Genomic DNA, 22,730 nt, shown 5'->3' on the forward strand with positions numbered 1-22,730 from the left:
AACTATAGTTTGTATCTCGTTCTTACACTCAGGTCCTGACATATTTTAATCTTATCTGAATTTTCGAGTGTGTATTTCTAGAGAGAGCTTCCTTTTTCTATCTTCACAGGTCTATTGAATACATGGTAAAAAAAAACAACCTCTTCACTTCATAAACAGACACTGCTTAAAAAGATTTCACGTAATAGGGGCGCTTGGGTGGCTCAGTCGGCGAGACATACAACTTTGGCTAGGGTCATGATCTCAGGGTTCGTCAGTTTGAGCCCCACATCAGGCTCTGTGCTAACATCATGGAGCCTGGAGCCTGCTTCTGATTATGTGTCCTCCTCTCTCTTTGCCCTTCCTCTGCTTATGCTCTGTCTCTCTCAAAAATAAACAAACATAAAAAAAAAGATTTCATATAATAAACTTATTTTAATAGTGCAAAAACCAGTCTGCTTCTAATTAGTGAAGGAACAATTTCCAAAAAATTTTTATAAAAATAGCCAATCCTTTGAACAAATACAAATGCAAATAACTAGGTATATATTACAATTTTGTATCTAAACCCAAGAAAGCAGAGTCCATAATAACAAGCCAAATCATTCTTGAAGCTGGTCATTCCAGTTTACCAAAATGAACAAAAGAAAATTTCTACTTTTTAGGTTTACAGAAAATAAATAAAACAACTCCAGTAAGAAAACTAATTTAAGTTTCATGGAAAACAGGCCACATTGGTGACTTTAAAAGTTTTTCAAGAATATTTACATCTTGATTTTTATGGAAAATAAATTTTATGTTGAATTTGAGGTTTAAAAGACCATGTGATCTTTCTGACCAATAGCTCAGAAGTAAAAGCCAATTTAAGAGTGAAGATAACATTCATGAGACCCAGAGGACTTTAACCTGATCGTAAAGTATAAAGCAAAATTTTAATATGAATTAGTTTGAAATGCAAATATACTTTAGTTTATAATTAAATATAAAAGAAATGAAAAAATTATCATGATTAGGATTCAATTAAAGTTTGGGTAAAAATTTTCTCATATTTATCTCACAGATAATACTGGTCATTCAATATCAATGGATATGGCTTATTTTTGTTTATGAGAAGGGTGTGGCTTCAGAAACCAATTCTCACATTAAATTAATTACTACTGCCAGAACTTGACAGAACTGGTGGTTTTAAATTTGGTATTGTTTGAAGTACAATTATTTGATAGAAAGAGACTGAGAATCTTGCTGTAAAGCATCCTTCAGAAAGATGGAAATTGCCTAGGCAGAAGAGTATCTCTCTATACATGACTATGTATTTCCATATGTATATATATATATCTCCTTACTACATCACAAAAACAAAAAAATATCAATATATTTACATATATGTACTGGCCCAAAATGAATTAACTTTCTCTATAAAATTATACTGAGAAAATATTAACACATATTACATAATAAAAGGCAAGGCCCTCTAGAAAAGCTGGCAACCATTTGAATAGCTGAGTGCTATTGCTTTTTCTTAATAAAATTTTTAAAATGAAGAAAAAGGAGGATGAGTAGTTTGTAGACAGATAAATCTCTATCCCAGAAAAATACCTACTAGACAGAAGGCCGGCAACCAAAAAATTAGAGCTGTACATATGAGGAAATGGCTAATGTTTTTGTCAGCGGTGACAGCTCCACTTAAAGTTACTCTGTAGGGCTTGTACTAAAGCAAAGAGCACAACTTTAATTAGAAGAAATTTTCCCTAAGTATTCTACTATTTGAACCTTTCATAAAAAGATGAGCAAGTTGATAAAAGGCTATTTGAGGACTTTCATCATTCCTGACTGTAGAGATTTAAAAACTAGCCATACAAATTAACTATAACATCATCAGGAGAAATTTTATGAGGCTTCTTTCTATGACCTAAAGACAAAGATCAAATAGCAATGGATACTCCGACGTAATATCATTATGATGTGCGCTATGGTTGGTTATTATAGCTGTAGTCCATAGGTCTAGTGGTAGAAATGGCAGTCCTGAAGTAGATCTTGGTAAATTTGCTTGACTACATTCTTTAGGTAGTTGTCCTCCAGTGGCACTTTAGATAGAATTGCAGTGATTTCATCTTGGCTAGAAAGAACAAAAGGTTCATTAATTTTTCTGGAAACTTACTTATCGATAGCATTTCAGTGGAATTCATGTTTTTGGGTATGGTCTCTGAGTCTTTTAGGAAGCATAAATAGACATTTCTAAAAACAGACTGCCAAGTTTGAACTGGGATTCCAAAAACAAGGCCTAAGAGCAATTCTGTATGAAATGGAGGGTATCTTGACTTAGCTAAAAATCTAAACTGGTGGTGTTTGCTGATGGATTTGAGGTGGGTGCATTCTAAACTGTACCATCTTACAAACTGTCAACTGTATGTCTAAAAAGTCACAAATAGGAATGAAATATTGTTATGTCTGGTTACAAAGGCTAATGGAGAAAAGCATTATGACTGCACAGCTTTTTAAAATGATTACTAAGTGATTAAGTGATATTCTGGTTTTAAGGGCATAAAGGTTGTTTATATATGATCTGGGCTAAGCTTATACCCATTTTTTTCCTTTTTGGGCTCCTGTTTTAGGTAAGATTATTCAAAAAGTGGAGCAAGTATAAAAGAATATACCAGTGGTCTCCAGTATCCACTGGTGCTAGCAATGAAGGTCACTAAATTATAAGAACAAATCCTTCAAAAGGAAGTCAGGAGTAACACTTGGCACTCAGTATGGATTATCCATAATTGGCATATCCAATAATGGTATATATCCATTATTTCTGGCCACTTTGATTTTTCAAATAATAGAGGAGAGGTAGAAAAGTCATTAGGAGCCCTATCCTTACTATCATTTACTTACCCAATGTTTCCAAGGTGATTTTGAATGGAAAAAGGTAAGCGGACAGTTGGAAAATGAACTGAGAGAGGTAAAGTTATCTCAAACTTTGCAAATGCTGCAGAGCTGGAGAATAAAAGCCTCAATCTGTAAAAGACAAGATCCTCAATTAAAAATAAAAAACAAAAATAGAATGAAACAAATATATTTTCTTTTTACACTGGTAGGTGAAACTTAGGTGGTACATTATTTCTTGTCCTTATCAAATGGACAGAGGGTAAAACATCTGGAACAAAGTATTATTATGGTTGTTCATTTCCATTGTTAGTCATAAAATTCACCGAAAGAAATCATTTTAGTAAGTTTTTGATTACTTACTTACTGTTACAGATAGAACTATGTCCCTACTGCCATTCATATGTTGAAGCCCTAGCCCCCAGTATCTCAGAATGTAAGATCATTGCAGATTTAATTAGTTAAGATGGAGTCCTACTGGAGTGGGATGGTCTCCTAATCCAAAATGATTGGTGTCCTTATAAAAAGGGGGCACTTGGACACAAACATGCATACAGGAAGAACATGATGTGAAGATGAAAGCAGATACTGGAGTTATATATTTATAAGCCAAGGTATGTCAATGATTGCCAGCAAATTACTAGAATTTGAGAGAGAGGCATGAAACAGATTCTCTTAGCCCCTCCGAAAGAACAAACCCTGCTAACATCTTGATGACTTCTAGCCTCCAGAACTGTGAAACAATAAATTGCTGTTGTTTAAAGCCACTGAGTTTGTAGCACTTTGTTAAGGCAGCCCTGGGAAAGTAATACACTTACTCGGTATTAGTCACATCTATGTTCATTAGGTTATAATTTGGTCCCCATCTCTTTAAAAACTCAATTTCTTCTCCAAGGAGTCTACAGTGGCTCACCACAAGTGAAATTTCTTGAAGCATCTGGGAAAAATAGGGGGAAAAAAAAAAGAAATTATAAAAACATTTCAGTTTTTAGTGGCTCTGTTATAAAGAAATCCCCAAAGTTAAATAATTTATATATTTAAACTTTCATATAAAATTTTTTTTGTAATGTTTATTTTTGAGAGAGAGACAGAGACAGAGTTTGAGCTGAGGAGGGGCAGAGAGAGAGGAAGACACAGAATCGAAAGCAGGCTCCAGGCTCTGAGTTGTCAGCACAGAGCCTGATGTGGGGCTCGAACCCATGAGCCGTGAGATCACGACCTGAGTCGAAGTCAGACGCCCAAAAGACTGAGCCACACAAGCGCCCCTATACTTTCATTTTTAAAAAATGTTTATTTTCGACAGAGAGCACATGAATGGGGGAGGGGCAGAGAGAGAGGGAGACACAGAATCCAAAGCAGGCTCCAGGCTCTGAGCTGTCAGCACAGAGCCCGATATGGGACTTGAACTCATGAACTGTGAGATTATGACCTGAGCTGAAGTCGGATGCTTAACCAACTGAGCCACCCAGGCACCCCAATATTTTTATAAATTCAGGATCCACTATTACATATATAAAATTTCAGCTCTTCTTTTTTTAAAATTTATTATTTAAAAAAAAATTCTTTTTACATTTATTTATTTATTTATTTATTTATTTATTTATTTATTTATTTATTTTTAAATTTTTTTTTTCAACGTTTATTTATTTTTGGGACAGAGAGAGACAGAGCACGAACGGGGGAGGGGCAGAGAGAGAGGGAGACACAGAATCGGAAACAGGCTCCAGGCTCTGAGCCATCAGCCCAGAGCCCGACGCGGGGCTCGAACTCGCAGACCGCAAGATCGTGACCTGGCTGAAGTCGGACGCTTAACCGACTGCGCCACCCAGGCGCCCCACATTTACTTATTTTTGAGAGACAGAGAAAGAGCACAAGTCGGGGAGGGGCAGAGAGAGAATGAGACACAGAATCCAAAGCAGGCTCCAGGTGCTGAGCTGTCAGCACAGAGCCCGATGTGGGGCTCGAACGCACAAAATGTGAGATCATGACCTAAGCCAAAGTTGGATGCTCAACCGATTGAGCCACCCAGGCGCCCCTTTAATTTATTATTAAAAAAAAAATTTTTTTTAAGTTTACTTATTTTTGAAAGAGACAGAGACAGTGTGAGTGGGATAGGGGCAGAGAAAGAGGAAGAGACAGAGTGTCCCAAGCAGGCTTCATGCCACCAGGAGAGCCTGATGCAGGGATCCAACTCATGAAACTGTGAGATCATGACCTGAGCCGAAACCAAGAGTTGGACATCGAACCAAATGAGCCACCCAGGAGCCCCTCAGAGCTCTTCTTTTTGTGACAGAAAACAAAATTTTCTTTCAAAATACTTTAATCAGATTTACCTTGGGAACCTCATGCTGTGTTTTACATTTCTTCTTCCAGGATTCTTGTTCCTCAATGTACTGGAAGATAAGCTTATGAACTAAAAGGGAGGAAGGAGGAGCTTTATCCTCTGAGGAAGGAAAAACAACAACAACAGGGTATTACTTACTTTATCTTCTACACATAAGGTAGAAATATATAAACTAGAAATACCTTCAAACTACTAGGTATCTAAGTATCCTCTCCGCTCTATTTTCAAACACATAAATCAACATATATAGTGAACACAGACATTCTTATAAAAACTCAAGCCTTTATCATGTACAGAATAGAAGCTGGTTAAAAACATGGGCTTAAATGTAACATAAACCTAAGTTTAAATCCTGCCTTTCCTTACAAACTGAGTGATCCTAAGCACAACACTTACTTCTTTTGAGCTGCAGTTCTCTAATTTGTAAAATGAGGAACCTTACCTCCAAGTGTTAACGTAAGTAACACTAATGCCTGATACAGATTAAGTACTCATAAGGTAATTTTTCAATTATGGAAACAGCTATTATTAATCATCAATCATTGCTTAAAATCTAGTAATAATTAAAAAAATTAAATCCTACCTAATATTTGGAACATTATCCAAGCAATTTTATGTCTAATAAACATTTCTAAGGAGAAATTATTATTATTATTATTGTTTATATTTAACTTTGTATGTGAAAGAGCTCTCAAGGAGCAATTTACACTTGTAAATATTCAACAAGTTTCTAGTGGATAACTGGACTTACCATCTAACAGAGACTGAAAATTCAGGTCAACAATCTTCCTGAAAGCCTTGTCCAGGAAAGGGAGACCAACTAGGAAGAACCAGAGTAAGAGCAGTATTTCTTTTTATTATCTGATTTTAAGCCACATACAACTCAGTACTTTACAAGCCTACTCTTTCTGGGTAGCAGGGTTTTTTGTTTTTGTTTTTTCTTTAGAGAGAGAGAGAACATGTGAAGAGAGAGAGAGAGAAGAAAGAGAATCTTAAGAAGGGTCCACACTCAGTGCAGAGTTTGACATGGGGCTCGATCCCACCACCTTGGGATCATGACATGAGCTGAAATCAAGGGTCAGATGCTCAAGTGACTGAGCCACCCAGGTGCCCAAGCAGAGTTTTTTTTAAATATAAGCAGCTAAAGGTATATCCTTGAATCATATTATTTTTTGTGAATGGTAAAGGCTCACCCTGAGACTGCTGAACTACACTTACTGACAGGCCTTTGAAGGAAATTTAAGGTGTAGTACCTTTATTTTAAATTTATCAAGGCCTCCTCCTTTAACTCCTAAATTTTGTGCAAAGATACTATTTTCAGACACCATACAAAAAAATGACTATGATCTCTTCACACCTACTTTCTTTTTATAAATATAGTGCAAATGATTTATGCTCTTAGCATTACAGTAATGAGTTTTAGGTAGCCAGGAGAGCTGCTTCCTCCTCCAAACTCTAGAGTTCTCTCATGTTTCTCGAATTCTGATTCTTTTCATGTTATTGAATATTTTCTATGTGTTAGGCACTGGGAATACAATAATGAGACAAAAAGACACGATCAATTTATATTCTCAAAAAGCTAATAGCTCAGGGGGATACACAGATAATTGCACAAATAAACACACCAAAAACCGTAACTGGGAATAGGCACTATTAAGGAAAACTGCGGGAAGCAATGAGAAAATATATAAGAGGAAGGTAACTAGTAGAAGGAATGGGTAAAAGGAGAGTCAGGGAAAACTTTCCTGAGAAAGTGATAATTGAGATGAGCTCTTAAGGATTACTGGCAGAAATTTATTTAGTGGAGAGGGAGTACTATGGTATGAATGATTGTGTCCTTCCCTCAAATTTGTATGTTGAAATCTTAATGCCCAAAGTGATGGTATTAGGTGACAGATTTTTGGGGAGGTATTTCGGACATGAGGGTAGACCCCTTATGAACGAGATTAATTAGGGTCTCCGAAGAGACCCTAAAGAGCTAGCTTGGACTTTCAGCATATAAGGATACAATAAAAAGTATGCGCCCTGGAAGAGGGCTTTCAGCTGAGCATGCTGGCATCCCAGTCTTGGATCTCCAGCTTCCAGAAATGTAGAAAATAAATTTTGGTTGTTCATAAGCTACCCAGTTTATGGCATTTTTGTTATAGTAGTCCAAATGGACAAAGGCAAGGGAAAGGGCTTTCAGGCATAAAAAAGATCATTATGAAGGTCCTGGAGAAGGATGGAATATGACTGACCATAAAAAGACCATGATCTTTTAAAGAAATGAAAGAGGGGTGCCTGGCTGGCCAGTCATCAGAGCATGAGACCCTTGATTCTCAGGGTTGTGAGTTCACGGCCCACATTGTATGTGGAGCCTACTTTAAAAAAAAAAAAGGGGGACATGAAAGAAATCCATGTGCCAAAGTGCAGAGAATAGTTTAAGATGAGGCGGGAAAAGGAGGAAAAATTAAATTCTTGCAAGATGTTACAGTTCATAGTAAATATTTTGATCATTAGTCTAAGAGTATTTGGTGCATAATCAGATTTTTAAGAATCCCCATAGCTGCAGGAAGGAAGATGAATTGGAGGGGAAAAGGAGAAGATCCAGAAAGGCCAGTTTGAATGTTATTGTAGTCATTTGGTTAGAAATGACTATTGATAGGAAATGAAGAAAAGTGGATCAGTATTAAGAAATTAAAATCAGTAAGTCTTATTGATGATTAGATATGCCTGGCAAGGGATAAAATAAAGCGGTAAAGAGTGATTCCTGTTTTAATTTTGGACCTGGACTAGAGCATGTGGGTGGCTTGAGTGCAGAGTCTGTTTGGCATTCTCTCTCTCCCTCTCACTCTACCCACTCCTCCCCCACCCTCTCTCTCTCTCAAAATAAACAAGCAAACAAACAAACAAACATTTAATTTTGGACCTGGACTGAAGTTGTTGATATTCTTTGAGAAAAGGAAATTTTAAGGAGAATCATGTGTGGAGGCTGGAAAAATGTGAAGTTTGGTTTGCTATGCTGAAATTGTTTCAGAGAAAAGACCTAAAGACACCGACAGGAGCCTCTTAACAAAATAGCTAGGACTCTGTCCAGTTACCATATAGTGATTCCAAAGACTCTGTTAAGCCTACCAATATATACAGAACTTCCAATGAACTTTTCAGGTTAATTTAAGTACACACACACACACACAAAAATATCAAGGGGTGCCTGGGTGGCTCAGTTGGCTGAACACTCAACTTCAGCTCAAGTCATGAACTCAAGCTTCGGTTCGTAAGTTCAAGCCCCACAATAGGCTGGCTACTGTCAGCAGACAGCCTGCTTTGGACCTTCTGTCCTCCTCTCTCTCTGCCCCTCCCCTGCTCATGTTCTCTCTCAAAACAAAACAAAACAAAACAAAACAAAACAAGTGTCACCAGCCATTAGAGTAAGTCTATCAAAAAAGACAGATGGAAAAAAGGAAGCCAGAATAAATAGATGCAAATAGCATATTGATCCATTATTTGGATATGTAAAATTTCTATCATCTAATGTCATTCAACAAAGGTCAACTTTCATTAGTTGAATTTTTATTTTATTCTCTATCTAATAAAAGAAATTCCTATTATCATAAATTAAAATAATCGCTTCTTCTAGTGTGCTTTCATTTCATTATGTCAATAGTTAGTATTGTAGTAAAATAAAGATTGGACTCCTTAGTGAGTTTATCCATACATTTTTCTGCAGAGGAATTACTTTTGCTACTCACCTGCTGACTCTCCAAAGGTGATGGTAAGTTCTATTGTGTCATAAAGAAAGGTGAACACAGCTTGATCATCACTCCACTCGATGACTTCCCACTCAGACACGCTGGAGAGAAATAAACAAAGACAAAAATTTTTTTCTGAAGTAAAAGAAGAGAAGAGTTAACTTTTGATATCACACAAAGAGTGCCAGAAATATTTGCTGAAGTTTTTTGCTGGCTTGGGAGATAATCAAATATTTTGAATCAAATACCGTGAATGTACAAATATGCTTTTGAAAGAATTGACCCAATTTTGAGTTCTGCATCAGAGAAAACCCAAGTTTAGGCAATATAAAGTGTTAAATATTTTAAAATGATAATTTCATAGCTTTCCCACCTTGTATACTTTCAGCTTGGTGTTGCGTACATTGACTCTTTTTGAAGTTGTATTACGGGTTAAAGATAGTGATACACAGGGGCATCTGGGTGGCTCAGTCAGTTAAGTGTCCAACTCTTGATTTTGGCTCGGGTCATGATTTCAAGGTTCAAGGGTTCAAGCCCCGGGTTTGAGTCCTGGTTTGTGGTTTCAAGCCCCATGTCAGGCTCTGTGCTGGCAGTGCAGAGCCTGCTTGGGAATCTCTCTCTCTCTCTCTCCCTCTCTCTCTGCCCCTCTCCCACTGTATGCGGGCTCTCTCTCAAAATCAATAAATAAACTTAAAAAAAACAACAACAGTGATACATGTTAAAAACACATGTCAACTGCTGTAATAGGTTAGCCAACTACAAAGGCACAGGGTAAAACACAAACTAATGACACCTGCTTTTCCTTACCTCAACTGATCCAGTAGCTCTTCAGTTCTATTTGTTTGTTTTTGCACGAAGTCTATTTGAGCAAGGGTCTGCTCTTTCTGTACTTCCAGTTCTGAGAGATTTCTGCAAATCATAGCAGGTAATCAGAGAGATAAGGCTGTTGTCAGAGAATTTGGACTCCATAAAAATAAAAGGTTTATGAGAAGAAGTCACATGCTAGATGGCTCCCCAGTGAAGTGAATGGCATCCATTTTTGTTTTCTTAGTTTTTTTTTTCTTGAGTGTGTTTTTTTTTAATAAGCATTAATCTAGAAGTGAGGGTCTAATTAGGAAAGGCTTAAACCAATGGTTCTCAAAATTAGGATCCATGAAGGTTTGCATCTTTGACGGTTTGCATATTCTTTAATATTATTAAAATTTACTTTTCATTTTGGGGCGCCTGGGTGGCTCAGTCAGTTAAGGATCCGACTCTTGATTTCCACTCAGGTCTTGATCTCATGGTTTGTGGGAGTGAGCCCCGTGTTGGGCTCTGCAGTGACAGTATGGAGCCTACTTGGGATTCTCTGTCTTCTTTCTCTCAAAGTAAGTAAATAAACTTAAAAAAAAAAAAAGTACAATATAAAAACAGTTTAATGCTAGGTTTATTTTCTTTAAAAGGATCCCGATATTATTCAAGCTTGAGAAATACTACCTTGGATTAATGCCCCGTAAGTGCTTAGAAAACACTGCCAACTAAGACAGGTCAAGTTCAACGTGGAACAGAAGCCCTGAGTCAGTCTTAATTCAATATTCATGTGCCTAATCTTGTCAGTTTTTAGAGGCAGGAAGCCATTTAGCCTTGCAAAGTTTAGCCTACTTTCTAACACTCCAGTTGAAGCTGACCTTTGGAGCTCTTCTTCTTCAGTTTTCAACTGTTCCAGTTCTTTAGGGAAAAAAAAAAATCTGTCAGAATGGACACATTAAAATGTTGCTACAAAAAATCATCTGTTCTATTGAAAATTCTGTATCACTTTATCTCACCTAAATAAACAGAAAATAGCTTGTTTTTTCCCCCATTTATCTTCTTAATTAATTCAGTTACCTTTCTCTGCAGCTCTCATTTCTGAATTCCATTCTTCCATAGGATTGTCTTTCTCTTCATCCTCCAAATTCTTAGTTTCTAAGTAGGCAATGTACATTAGAATAACTCAGTCAAAAATAACCAGAGATGAGAAAAAAAGATGGTCCCAAAATGAAGTGTTAACAGTATTTCACAAATAGTCATCATTCCCCACCTTTCCTTGCCAATAAAGCACTGAGCTAAACTTATAATTTCATACAAAGACTTGCTTCTAGCGGCAGACAAGTGAACTTTGAGCCACATGCAATGATCTCCAACAGCAGCTTCTCATAGGCCACTCTGAGGTAGAAATTGTTTACATATAATTGCATATGTTGAAGTTATTGTTAGGCAACCCCATGGACAAGAAACAGGAACAGATACACATACACAAAAGCATGTGTGCACATTTCCAATAAGTACTTAACTTCTTACATTTACTCTTCATCTATTCAAATTCCATCTCTACATTGCAGCCAATGCTTAATACTCTTCAAGGTTGCTCACTGTTCTCAAAAAAGTCAAACCTCCTTAAGGGGCCCTCCTTTCCCAGGCCCGCAAAGCTGACATCTCCAGCTTTATCTGAATCATGTTCTCTCTTGCGCTTTCTCTATTCTAGCCAACATTGGCCTTATTTCAGATCCTTATACTTGTTACATTCTTTCCCATAGAAGAACTTCTGTGTGTGTTATTCATATTAAATAGTCTGCTTTCCCTTCCTCACTTTAAATCCTCCTCATTTTTCAGATCTTAACTTAAAAGCCATTTCCACAGAGAGAAGCTCCTCCGGACCTGACTAGGTTAGATTTGTTTCAGGACCTTACAGCACCGTGTAACCTCTCTCACAGCACTTAACATAAAATTATTATTTTTAAGCTTATTTATTTATTTTGGGAGAGACAGAGCAAGTTGGGGAGAGGCAGAGAGAGACAGTGAGAGGGAGAGAGAGAGAATCCCAAGCAGACTCCACATAGGCAGCTCAGAGCCCAGCAGGGGGTTTGAAACCACAAGGTTCAAAGCCGTGAGATCAAGACCTGAGCTGAAACCAAGAGTCAGATGCTTAACTGACTGAGCCATCCAGGTGCCCTAAATTATTTAATTCTTATATTCTTTTCTAGATGAAAAGATTCTTTTCCACAGGGCCATAAAGTTTTTGTGTTTAATCACCATAGTATTCTAAGCATTGAGCACTGTACATGGCACAACATAGGTACTCAGTATATATGCTCAAGGCATAATGAAGGAATGAGAAAGAAATAGCTATTTGTCAGTGGTATCTAGAGAAAGAAGTGTGGTTTTTGGTATTTTAAAGATAAGAGAGAGGTGAATATATCCTTCAGAGAGGAGGCAGAAAGGTTGAATATGTAAGAGATAAGGGAAAATCAGTGATATGAAATTCCTAAGAGGGGATGGAACTGAAGTTTAGGTGGACAGATTGGTCTTAGTGAAAAGAAAGGAATAATGAAAGAATGGATATAGATATATAAAAGTTTGATTTGTTTGGAAGTAGGAAGTTCAAAAGTTCTGACCTAATAGCTTGTTTTTCGTATGTGAAGTAGAAAGGTAATGAACAAAGGAGTAGGGCATGAGTAGTAGGAGTCTAAGATTATGGAATTCATACACTCACTATCAATGCAATGTAGAAAACATGTACTAGGCACTTGCTCAATGCAAAGCATAGTACTAAGAACTCTGAAGGATATGGAGAAAAATAAAAGCTGATCTTTGCTTCCATGGAGCTTACACATTAGGGAGATAGCTATATAAAAATAACTATAATTATAAGTAGATGTATACTACAAGAAGGACTAATAAAACAGCTACAGGAGCTCAAGGGAGATAAGGACTGCTTCCTTTGGTAGAAAACAGAAGGAAAATGCATTAGCAAAGACAAAATAGCAAGACTGCATAGAGATGACAAGATTTGGTTGGAATCTGGGATGCATAATAGAAGAATAATAGTAAATCATGTAAGAAAGGAAGACCTAAAAATTATTGTGGAGAATGTAAATGTCAAGCTCAGGTGTTTGGACTTTATTGTTATAAATGGAAAGAAGTTTGTGAAGGGAGTAACATAATGAAAACTGTTCTTCATAATTATTTAATCTGGCCGCAATGCGAGGTTGGACTAGAAGGAGGTAGGATGAAATTAAGAGTGTAGAAACATTGCAGGGTGCCTAGGTGGCTTGGTTGGTTAAGCGTCTGACTCTTGGTTTCATCTCGGGTCATGATCTCATGGTTTGTGAATTCGAGTCCCGTGAGGGGCTCTGTGCTAACAGTGTGGAGCCTGCTTGGGATTCTCTGTCTCCCTCTCTCTCTCTCTGCCCTTCCCCTGCTCACCATCTCTCTCAAAAAAATAAGTAAATAAACTTAAAAAAAAAGAGTATAGAAAGATTAGTTAGAAGACTTGGAATAGCGTGTCAGAATTGATGACAGCCTTAATGGGAATGGGAAAGAATACGAGATGCTGAAGAAGCAGATATGACAGGACCTGATTAGAGAGACTCAAAGACAATGAAAGTTTTTAGCTGTTTACAGTATGTAACAATAGTGATGCCATTAACAGAGATGAGAAACATCATAGGGAGAGCAGATTTTCAGATTTTATTTTGGAAATAACAATGTCCTTAAGGTGCTTAAAGACATATTTGCATAAAGGTTCAGCAAGAAACTAGAAATGTTAAGTTTGGAACTCAAGAGAGAGGCTAAAGATGACCTCACTCAGAATAATTATAAGCTATTTAAGGGCAAAAATCTGTGTTTATAATATCTTTTTTTCTGAGGCTAAGCATAGTATTGGGCATGCAGCAGGTGTTCAACAAATGATGAATTTAACTGAATTTGGAAATCATACAAACACAAATGTTAAGGCAGATGAAAGCATGAAGGAGAGAATATAGAAATGAGTAGATGATAAAATCTAGAGGCCTACAAAAGAAGTTAGAGAGAGAGCAACAGAGAAGCTAAAAGGAATAGTCAGAAAAAAAGAGTCACGGTAGTACAATATCATAGAGGTTTAGGGAGATGAAAGATTCAGAAGGAAGAGAATAATCATCAGTGTCAAATGCTGAAGGAGGTCAAGATAGCTAAGGACTAAGAGTTTCTAAATTTGATGATTATGTGGAATTTTGTGATTTATGAGAAAGCACTGCAGGACAACAATACTAACAAATCGGGAATATGAGAGGTCAAACTAAAAGGACAGCTATTTTCCAAATGGAGATAATAAGTTCATCTATTAAAAAAATAAGATTATAGTCTAGGTTATGAAGAACTTTCTAAAGAGGTTTATTATCTTGGGCATCTCTTGTTGATTGTGTTATGGATGACCACAGGTAAAGAGCTTTATTTTGCTCTAATGTCTCAAATTGCTAATACAAGGCTTCAGCATAGTGATACCAGCAATCTGTACCGTAGGGAAGCTTTTAGGTAAAATTAAACTACCTTTGGGAAAGTGTTCAAAATACTTTACCTATTTCCACCTCAGTGAGACATTTCTCAATCTTCTTAAGTATGTTGTTCATTTCATCTATCCTTGTCTGAAGTCTCTCCCTCTCATTCTAAAAATACAATATTACACTGTTAAGTTAAACCTCTAAACAAAACACTTTAACATTATAAATGGTTAAACTTACTGACCTACTGCTTTGTCTATACCATGAACAGGCAAATCTTGAAACGAAGGTCAAAGCTTCAAGTCTGGACTTAAGATGTTTTTAAAAAGCATACATAACAGGTGTGTCAAGGTGACTTGGTCGGTTAAGCATTCAACTTTGGCTCAATGATCTCATGGTTCATAAGTCTGAGCCCCACATCGGGCTCTCTGCTGTCAGCACAGAGCCTACTTTAGATCTTCTGTCACCCTCTCTCTTGGCCCCTCCCCTGCTCTCACATGCACTCTCTCAAAAATAATAAACATTAAAAAAAAAAAAGGCATACATAACAGATTCATATAAACCCATTTTTTGTACTTTCCTTTATTCCAGCATTTCCATGTTAATATATATTACTTAAAAAAAAAAAAAAGAATTCTTTTTTAAATTAAAAAAAAATTTTTTTTAATGTTTATTTGAGACAGAGAGAGACAGAGCATGAATGGGGGAGGGTCAGAGAGAGAGGGAGACACAGAATCCAAGGCAGGCTCCAGGCTCTGAGCTGTCAGCACAGAGCCTGACACGGGACTCGAACTCACAAACCGTGAGATCATGACCTGAGCCGAAGTCGGAAGCTCAACTGACTGAGCCACCCAGGCGCCCCCCCAAAAAAATAATTCTTAAAAAAATGTTCTATGGTCAAATAAATATGGAAAACATTGAATAGAATTAAAGCATTTTTTGTTCTTTTTAGACTTAAAAAAAAAAATTCTGAGTTTAGACTTTAATATGCTATTTTTTCTCCAAAGGAAGGATATGGCATGTGACATTTCTCAGAGTTATTTGCCAAATGAAAATTTTTTTATGAAGAGCCTTTCTTAAAGTATCATCATTTTGGGAAATGCTACTTTAAACATGCACACACAGGAGCACTGGTTGGCTCAGTCAGTAGAGTATGCAACTCTTGATTTAGGGGTCGTGAGTTCAAGCCCCACATTGGGCATAGAGCTTGCTTGCTTACTTACATACATACATACCTAAAAATAAACATGCACATACATTCATAGATGGGTATGGACTATGAGGAAGATAATACTCCAGTACAGTCCTTAGCAACAGAAGATCAGAATCCTACATTGTTTTACCTCAACATTTGAGATGAGACATAGGCCCATATTAGTAAATATATTCTAGAATTACTCAGATTTCCTTTTTTTTTTTTTTTTTTTTTTTAAGTAGGCTCCATGCCTAACGTGGGGCTTGAACTCATGACTCTGAGATTGAGAGTTGCATGCTCCACTGACTGAGCCAACCAGGTGCCTCTGGATTTCCCACTTTTGATAAATTGAACTCCACCTCTTATGAACCATTGTAAATTTATGCCCAAGTCTCATTCACATGTCTCTCTGAAGAAACATTCTTCATATCCTACAACCACTATAAAGTAACTTTAATAGACCTTTCTTTCTATGCTGTTAGCTGTGTCAAATTACCTGAGCTGACTGTACCAGCTTGCTGTAGAGAGCCACTTTTCCTTGGTGAGTGAAGACTTTAGTCATCTTGGTAAAACGTGACTTTATTTTGTTCAGGTAAATTCCAAAGGCCTTCAGCTGCAAGAGAAAGTCAAAGGTTATAATGCCCTAAAACAAGTGAGTTAGAAAAGGCAAATAGTCTGGAAAGGCTGGATCAGCTGCTATGTGCTAAGCTTTGCCCATCCTACACTGATTCCTAAGGCAGGGCATTTCTCCTTTGCAAATCTTAAAAAAAACAAAAAACAAAAACTCATTCATTCATTTAAATTAAGTAATCTCTGTGCCTAATGTGGGACTCAAACTCCTGACCCAAGATCAAGAGTCATACGCTCCAAGAGTTGAGAGCCAGCCAGATGTCCCCTCATTTGCAAATTTAATCATATTTAATAGTTTAAGAATAGAACCAATGATTTCAGTTTTAATTCCTGCTTAAAAAATTTTTTTTAATGTTTATTTATATTTGAGAGAGAGAAAGACAGAGCACAAGTGGTGGAGGGGCAGGGAGACAGAGACAGAATCCGAAACAGGCTCCAGGCTCTGAGATGCGAGCAGTCAGCACAGAGGCTGACACGGGTCTTGAACTCACAAGCAGTGAGATCATGACCTGAGCCGGAGTCGGATGGTCAAACGACTGAGCCACCCAGGCACCCCTAATTCCTGTTTTTCATTCATTTATTCATATTACAAGTTAGAAAATAACAGGTTCTTAGTTAATTTAAAAAACTCTTTTAATATATTAGAGCACATATAAAATGTGTTGCTTATTATTTAACCAATTAAAGTAAATCTTTTCCTCATCTAAATCTAAGTGAAAGGAAAACAAGTAGGAGGAAATTCTAAATAAACTTCAAATATATTTCCTATTATTAAATTAGTCATTTCAGGTTTGAAAAATTATATATTAACAATTACTCATATATAATTAAATTAAAACCTTGATAACATATTATACCTGAGAAGTTAAAGAACTCATCACTAATTACCACGTAACAGTTACTTATTTCACAATAAACTGTGTTCAAAATGTGTATACTGATTCCCATTCAGAAAATGAGACAAAAATACCTCCTCATCAGAGCAGTGTCTCATTTTTTCCCACAGGTTCCTATTTACATCAGTCAACAGTTTATCCTGGTTCAGTGCAGATAGCTTTAATCTAAAATATAGAAAAGTTAATTAGCTCAGGGTTCAGAAGTCAGCCAGAATGAATCAACACAGATTTACAGGCATAATTAATTTGATTCTTCCTAATTCTTTTCTACCTTAAAAAAAAAGGGGCATTTACTCAAGAACAGTGGTCAGCTTCATTATTTCAACACTTGTAGAACAGTTCAAGAATGCTATGAATCATAAAAACTTCTCACAAACATTATTCTCAAGCAACTTGGTCTAACATGAAAACATGTTGCTTTTAAAGAATCTTTAAGGCCTATCAATGCGTAATTATTGTCAAGTTGTAGCTATTATTTTAAGTAAAAGTTCCCATTCAGCTCAGTCTTATTTCATCTTTATAGAATAGCATTTGTAAAAGTAGCAAAGTTACATATTAGTCTCTTGTTAGTAAGTAGAATACATTTCTATCAGAGTTAGAAGATATTATATACAGGAGTATAGGTGTAAAATCAGATAGTAGAGCACATCTAAACATACTGCACATTGTATGCATGATCTTATTTTATTCAAAATAAAACATTCTCAGACAAATCTGAGGCACTCAACTCTTTTAAAAAACATGAAGATAAGAAACTTTTCTGTCTTATTCAGTGATGAACACCAATACTTTTTCTTTTTTTTTTTTTTAATTTTTTTTTTTTAACGTTTATTTATTTTTGAGACAGGGAGAGACAGCATGAATGGGGGAGGGTCAGAGAGAGAGGGAGACACAGAATCGGAAGCAGGCTCCAGGCTGCGAGCCATCAGCCCAGAGCCCGATGCGGGGCTCGAACTCACGGACCGCGAGATCGTGACCTGAGCTGAAGTCAGACGTTTAACCGACTGAGCCACCCAGGCGCCCTGCAATCAATTTATGATATCATAATCTAATAATTAATGTTTATTGAGGATGTACTTTTTGCTAAGAATGGCATCAAGACATTTTATATACATTATTTCCTCTGCTCATTTCTGCCTGTTGCGCATGTATCGTTATCCCTAATTTATGGATGTGGAAATGATGGTTAAATGACACATAAAGTTACACAGCTAGTGCTGTAGCCAGGATTGAGCTTTAATCTGTCTGACTACAAAGCTGACTCTTTCCTATATACCATATCACACTGCCAGTTAATGCCATGAGCTTTTTCCTGTGCCAGTGTTATTCTAATCAAAACCTTATCACACAGATTATTCACCCATCCAATGAAACACACACAAAAACGAAAACTTTCATACTCTTCGATCTTTTGGCGAAGAGCCTCACAATCTTCTCTATAAATCTGTATCTTGGGTCGGTAAACATATTGACTTAACATCACGTCTTCTGGAGTAGGTGGTGTGTTTACAGTAAACTGGAAAAAAAAGAAAATCAGTCCCTCAAAACAGGTAGTTTGAAGACAAAACCATGTTTAAAAACTGTTTCACGTTTCAGAGTGCTTATTTTAAAAAGTCATAAAAGAAAAATTTGATTACCCTATGAGATTGATATACCCAGTAATCTAGTAGTTGGAATTTGAATTCAAGTCTCTGACGTCAAAGTCCATTTCCTACATTTGTTTAGTGGATGTTCCATTCACATGCGAGTCAAAGTGGTTTGAAAATGGTTATGTGTTTTTTTAAGAAAATCGATACCTAAAAGTTCAAACTTATCAGGAACTCTTTCATTAAAAGAAAGAAAAAAGATGCCAGTTTCCCAGATTTTTCTTTTCAACTCCCATTCTCTAGCTCTAATCCATACTTGTGTCTCAGTTTAGATTCAAAATTTTCTGGCATATATAAAATAAGGTAGTAAAAATATGGTTATTTTTAAAAACGTTTTATAGCTCTAATCCAATGATTTTTTTTTTTTTTTAAGATTTTATTTTTGGGGCACCCAGGTGGCTCAGTCAGTTAAGCATCTGACTCTGGCTATTAGCTCAGGTCATGATCTTGCAGTTTGTGGGTTCAAGCCCCGTGTCAGGCTTTGTGCTAGCAGTGTGGAGCTTGCTTGTAATTCTCTCTTCCTCTCTCTCTGCCCTTCCTGTTCTCTCAGAATAAATAAATAAAAATAAATAAATAAATATTTTATTTTTATTAAAAAAAATTTTTTTTTTTTTTGAGAGTCAGAGAGACAGAGTTTGAGTGGGGATGGGGCAGAGAAAGAGGGAGACACAGAATCCAAAGCAGGCTCCAGGCTCTGAGGTGTCAGCACAGAGCCTGATGCAGGGCTTGAACTCATATACTTTGAGATCATGACCTGAGCTGAAGTTGGATGCTTAACTGACTAAGCCACCCAAGCACCCATATCTTTATTTTTTAAATGTTTATTTATTTTTGAGAGAGAAGGAGGGCATGAATGGGGGAGGTGCAGAGAGAGAGGGAGACAGAGGAGATGAAGTGCCCTCTGCACTGACAGCTGTGAGACTGATGTGGAGCTTGAACTGACAAACCATGAGTTCATGACCTGAGCTGAAGTCGGATGCTCAACTGACTAAGCCACCCAGCTGCCTCAATTTTACTTTTAATCTCTACATTGAACATGGGGCTCAAACTCAGAACCATGATATCAAGAGTCATTTGACCTTCCAACAGAGCCAGCCAGGCATCCCAAATCCAATGACTTTTTGATGTCCTTGATGCAGTAATGGAAAAACCAAGTCAGCTCCTTACATCACATAACATATAAAAACCAAACCAAAATCTCACAACTGCCCATTATTCATAGGCAGTATGGCACAGAATAAGTCATTTTACCACTCTAAGAGTTGGTCTCCTCATCTATAAAATGGGCACAATATTGACCAGCCTCTCAAGATTATGGTAAAAGGTTTTTTTTTTAAAGGTTACTCAAGTCCAGAGCCTGATAAAGTGTTCTAACAAAATGTTAGCTTCTTCTCACTTTCTACTTTTATTTGATAAATTAAAAAGAACTGAATGAGGTTTTAATCTCCCTTCTCTGTCTCTAACACATCTTCTAGCAGATACTAGAAGTATTTACTAGAAAGTATAAAATAAAATATAAAAGTACTAAGTAAAGTACTTATAAAGTATAAAAAATGCTAAGATCAATTATAACTGAAGTTGATTCTCTTTCTTAAAGGTATATATATATTTAAAAAAAATTTTTTTTCAACGTTTTTTATTTATTTTTGGGACAGAGAGAGACAGAGCATGAACGGGGGAGGGGCAGAGAGAGAGGGAGACACAGAATCGGAAACAGGCTCCAGGCTCTGAGCCATCAGCCCAGAGCCCTACGCGGGGCTCGAACTCACAGACCGCGAGATCGTGACCTGGCTGAAGTCGGACGCTTAACCGACTGCGCCACCCAGGCGCCCCTCTTAAAGGTATATTTAAGGCTAGATTTATAAATAAAAATCAAAGCTCCATACACTGGCTCAAAAAGAAATGGCAACACTAGAACACAGATTATGGTTTTTTGTTGTTGTTTTTTTTTGTTTTTTGTTTTAATTTAGAAGAGAGAGAGAGAGGTAGGGGGAGGGGGCAGAGGGAGAGAAAGAGAATCCCAAGCAGGCTCCATGCTCAGCACAGAGCTTGATGGACACAGGGCTTCACCCCACACCCCAGGATCTTGACCTGAACTGAAATTAAGAGTCATATGCTCAACTGACTGAACCACCCAGGTGCTCCCCAGATTGTGCTTTTTTTAATTTACATTTTTGTTTCGAGAGTGACAGAGAGAGCATGAGTAGGGGAGGGGAAGAATGAGAAGAGATAGAAAGAATCCCAAGCAGGTTCTGAGCTGCAAGTGCAGAGCCCAATGAGGGGCTCCACCTCACAAAACTGTGAGATCATGACCTGAGCTGAAATCAAGAGTCAGATGCTTAAGCAACTGAGGCACACCCAGACTGTGGTTTTAAAGCAAGGATTTTTCACTCAAAGAAATCAGGCCTCCTTGGGAAAATGGCTAAATGCCTTCATATAGGATTCAAATGCTTGGGTAAAGGAATATTTCTTTTTATAGAAGTATTTGGACAATAAATGAAAAATAAATGATAGAATTAGTTTACAACTACTACTTTACAACTCCTAATTACTAGATCTAGATAATGATCATTAATGGCTGCCTATTCATCATCATCACACATTATTTCCATATGGAAGAAGGACTATAAAGTGAACTTGAAAAAAACTCTGAATCTGATAAAGCTTCTGCCACTTTACAAAAAATACAAAGGATAGATAAAAGTTGGGTGTGCACAACTGGCAAAATCCATTTAGTGGTAAACTCTACAAAAAAACAAAAAAAAAAAACTTGGTTTCTTCACTAAAAAGAAAAAAAAAAAAGGAGACAGAGATGGAATGGGACCTTACAGTTTAGGAGATGACTAAAGATATCAACCAATTATATTATATTGACCTCATTTGGGTCTCAATTTAGTAAACTGGAAAGAAGATAATGCTGAAGACAATGAGGAAAAGAAAAATACTGATTGAATAATCATTTTAAGGTATGATTATTATGTTTGGATATGTTTTTAAAATATGAGTCTTCATCTTTTAGGGATATGTATTGAAAACCAGATAAATTGATGATGCCTGGGATTTGCTTCAAAATAACAGGAAGGAGGCAGGGAAATGCAGAGACAAAACAAGAGTTGATAAATTTTGAAGTTTGGTGATGTATACATGGGGAGATCATTGAACTGTTCTCTATTTTTGTCTATGTTTGACATTTCCTATAATAATAAAAGTCTCTTTACAAAGGGTAGGGTTCCTCCTGAACCTTCATAACCACCAGTGAAACACAGGGCCATGTTCCTAGAGATTCATCAGGAGTACAAGTGTCAATGGGTACCAGGCTCATGCACTGTGGGTACATATGGGCTGCAACTGTCCATGCCATATGCACAGTTGGGTTAATTTGCTGCACCGTGAACCCAGGACTATGTACACCAGCGACCCTCCTCCCCTGACTTATCTATTTTGATTAAGTACCCAATTTATGCACCATCAGCTCTTGGCTATTTCAGGCCTGGCAGGGGTACCTGCAATAGTTCCTTGATACCCCTGAGGAGGGTGTAAATTATAGTACTTCTGCCTGAGGCACTCCCTGCACATAATGAGCATCATGGGACACTACAAAAGCACCATTTGCTGGTGATGCCTTCTGAGCTCCTGTAACTGCAAACACATATGGGAGCTGTATATGTGTCTATAAGGGGTAGCACACACTTCCCCACTTTCCTCAAGAACATTCTCCTCAGGGGTGCCTGGCTGGCTCAGTTGGTAGATCATGTGACTTTTTTTTCCTCAACGTTTATTTATTTATTTATTTTTGGGGGGACAGAGAGAGACAGAGCATGAACGGGGGAGGGGCAGAGAGAGAGGGAGACACAGAATCGGAAACAGGCTCCAGGCTCTGAGCCATCAGCCCAGAGCCTGACGCGGGGCTCAAACTCACGGACTGCGAGATCGTGACCTGGCTGAAGTTGGACGCTCAACCGACTGTGCCACCCAGGCGCCCCTCATGTGACTTATTCAAATGTAATCTCTACACCCAACGTTAGGCTTGAACTCACGGCCCCAAGATCAAGAGCTGGATGCTCTGACTGAGCCAGCCAGGCATCCTGAGCATGTGACTCTTGATCTTGGGGCTGTGAGTTCAAGCCCCATGTTGGGTGTAGAGCTTACTTTAAAA

General features: G+C 37.3%; 1 protein-coding gene across 2 annotated transcripts in view; it reads right to left on the bottom strand.

Moving 5' to 3' along the window:
- Positions 1-394: 394 nt before the first annotated feature.
- KNL1 (kinetochore scaffold 1) overlaps positions 395-22,730 on the bottom strand; it is a 67,441-nt gene continuing 45,105 nt past the window's right edge. For both annotated transcript variants that reach the window (XM_047863731.1, XM_047863732.1), the window contains 13 exons: positions 18,329-18,444; positions 17,003-17,093; positions 15,899-16,015; positions 14,285-14,372; positions 10,795-10,872; positions 10,596-10,635; positions 9,736-9,837; positions 8,929-9,029; positions 5,949-6,017; positions 5,187-5,296; positions 3,672-3,790; positions 2,863-2,985; positions 395-2,095 (listed from right to left, as the gene is read on the bottom strand). In XM_047863731.1, coding sequence (XP_047719687.1) covers positions 1,981-2,095; positions 2,863-2,985; positions 3,672-3,790; positions 5,187-5,296; positions 5,949-6,017; positions 8,929-9,029; positions 9,736-9,837; positions 10,596-10,635; positions 10,795-10,872; positions 14,285-14,372; positions 15,899-16,015; positions 17,003-17,093; positions 18,329-18,444 — 1,269 coding nt within the window. In that variant the 3' untranslated portion in view covers positions 395-1,980. The remainder of the gene's footprint in view (positions 2,096-2,862; positions 2,986-3,671; positions 3,791-5,186; positions 5,297-5,948; positions 6,018-8,928; positions 9,030-9,735; positions 9,838-10,595; positions 10,636-10,794; positions 10,873-14,284; positions 14,373-15,898; positions 16,016-17,002; positions 17,094-18,328; positions 18,445-22,730) is intronic.

The sequence above is a fragment of the Prionailurus viverrinus genome, chromosome B3, assembly GCF_022837055.1.
Source record: "Prionailurus viverrinus isolate Anna chromosome B3, UM_Priviv_1.0, whole genome shotgun sequence".
Classification (NCBI taxonomy): domain Eukaryota; kingdom Metazoa; phylum Chordata; class Mammalia; order Carnivora; family Felidae; genus Prionailurus; species Prionailurus viverrinus.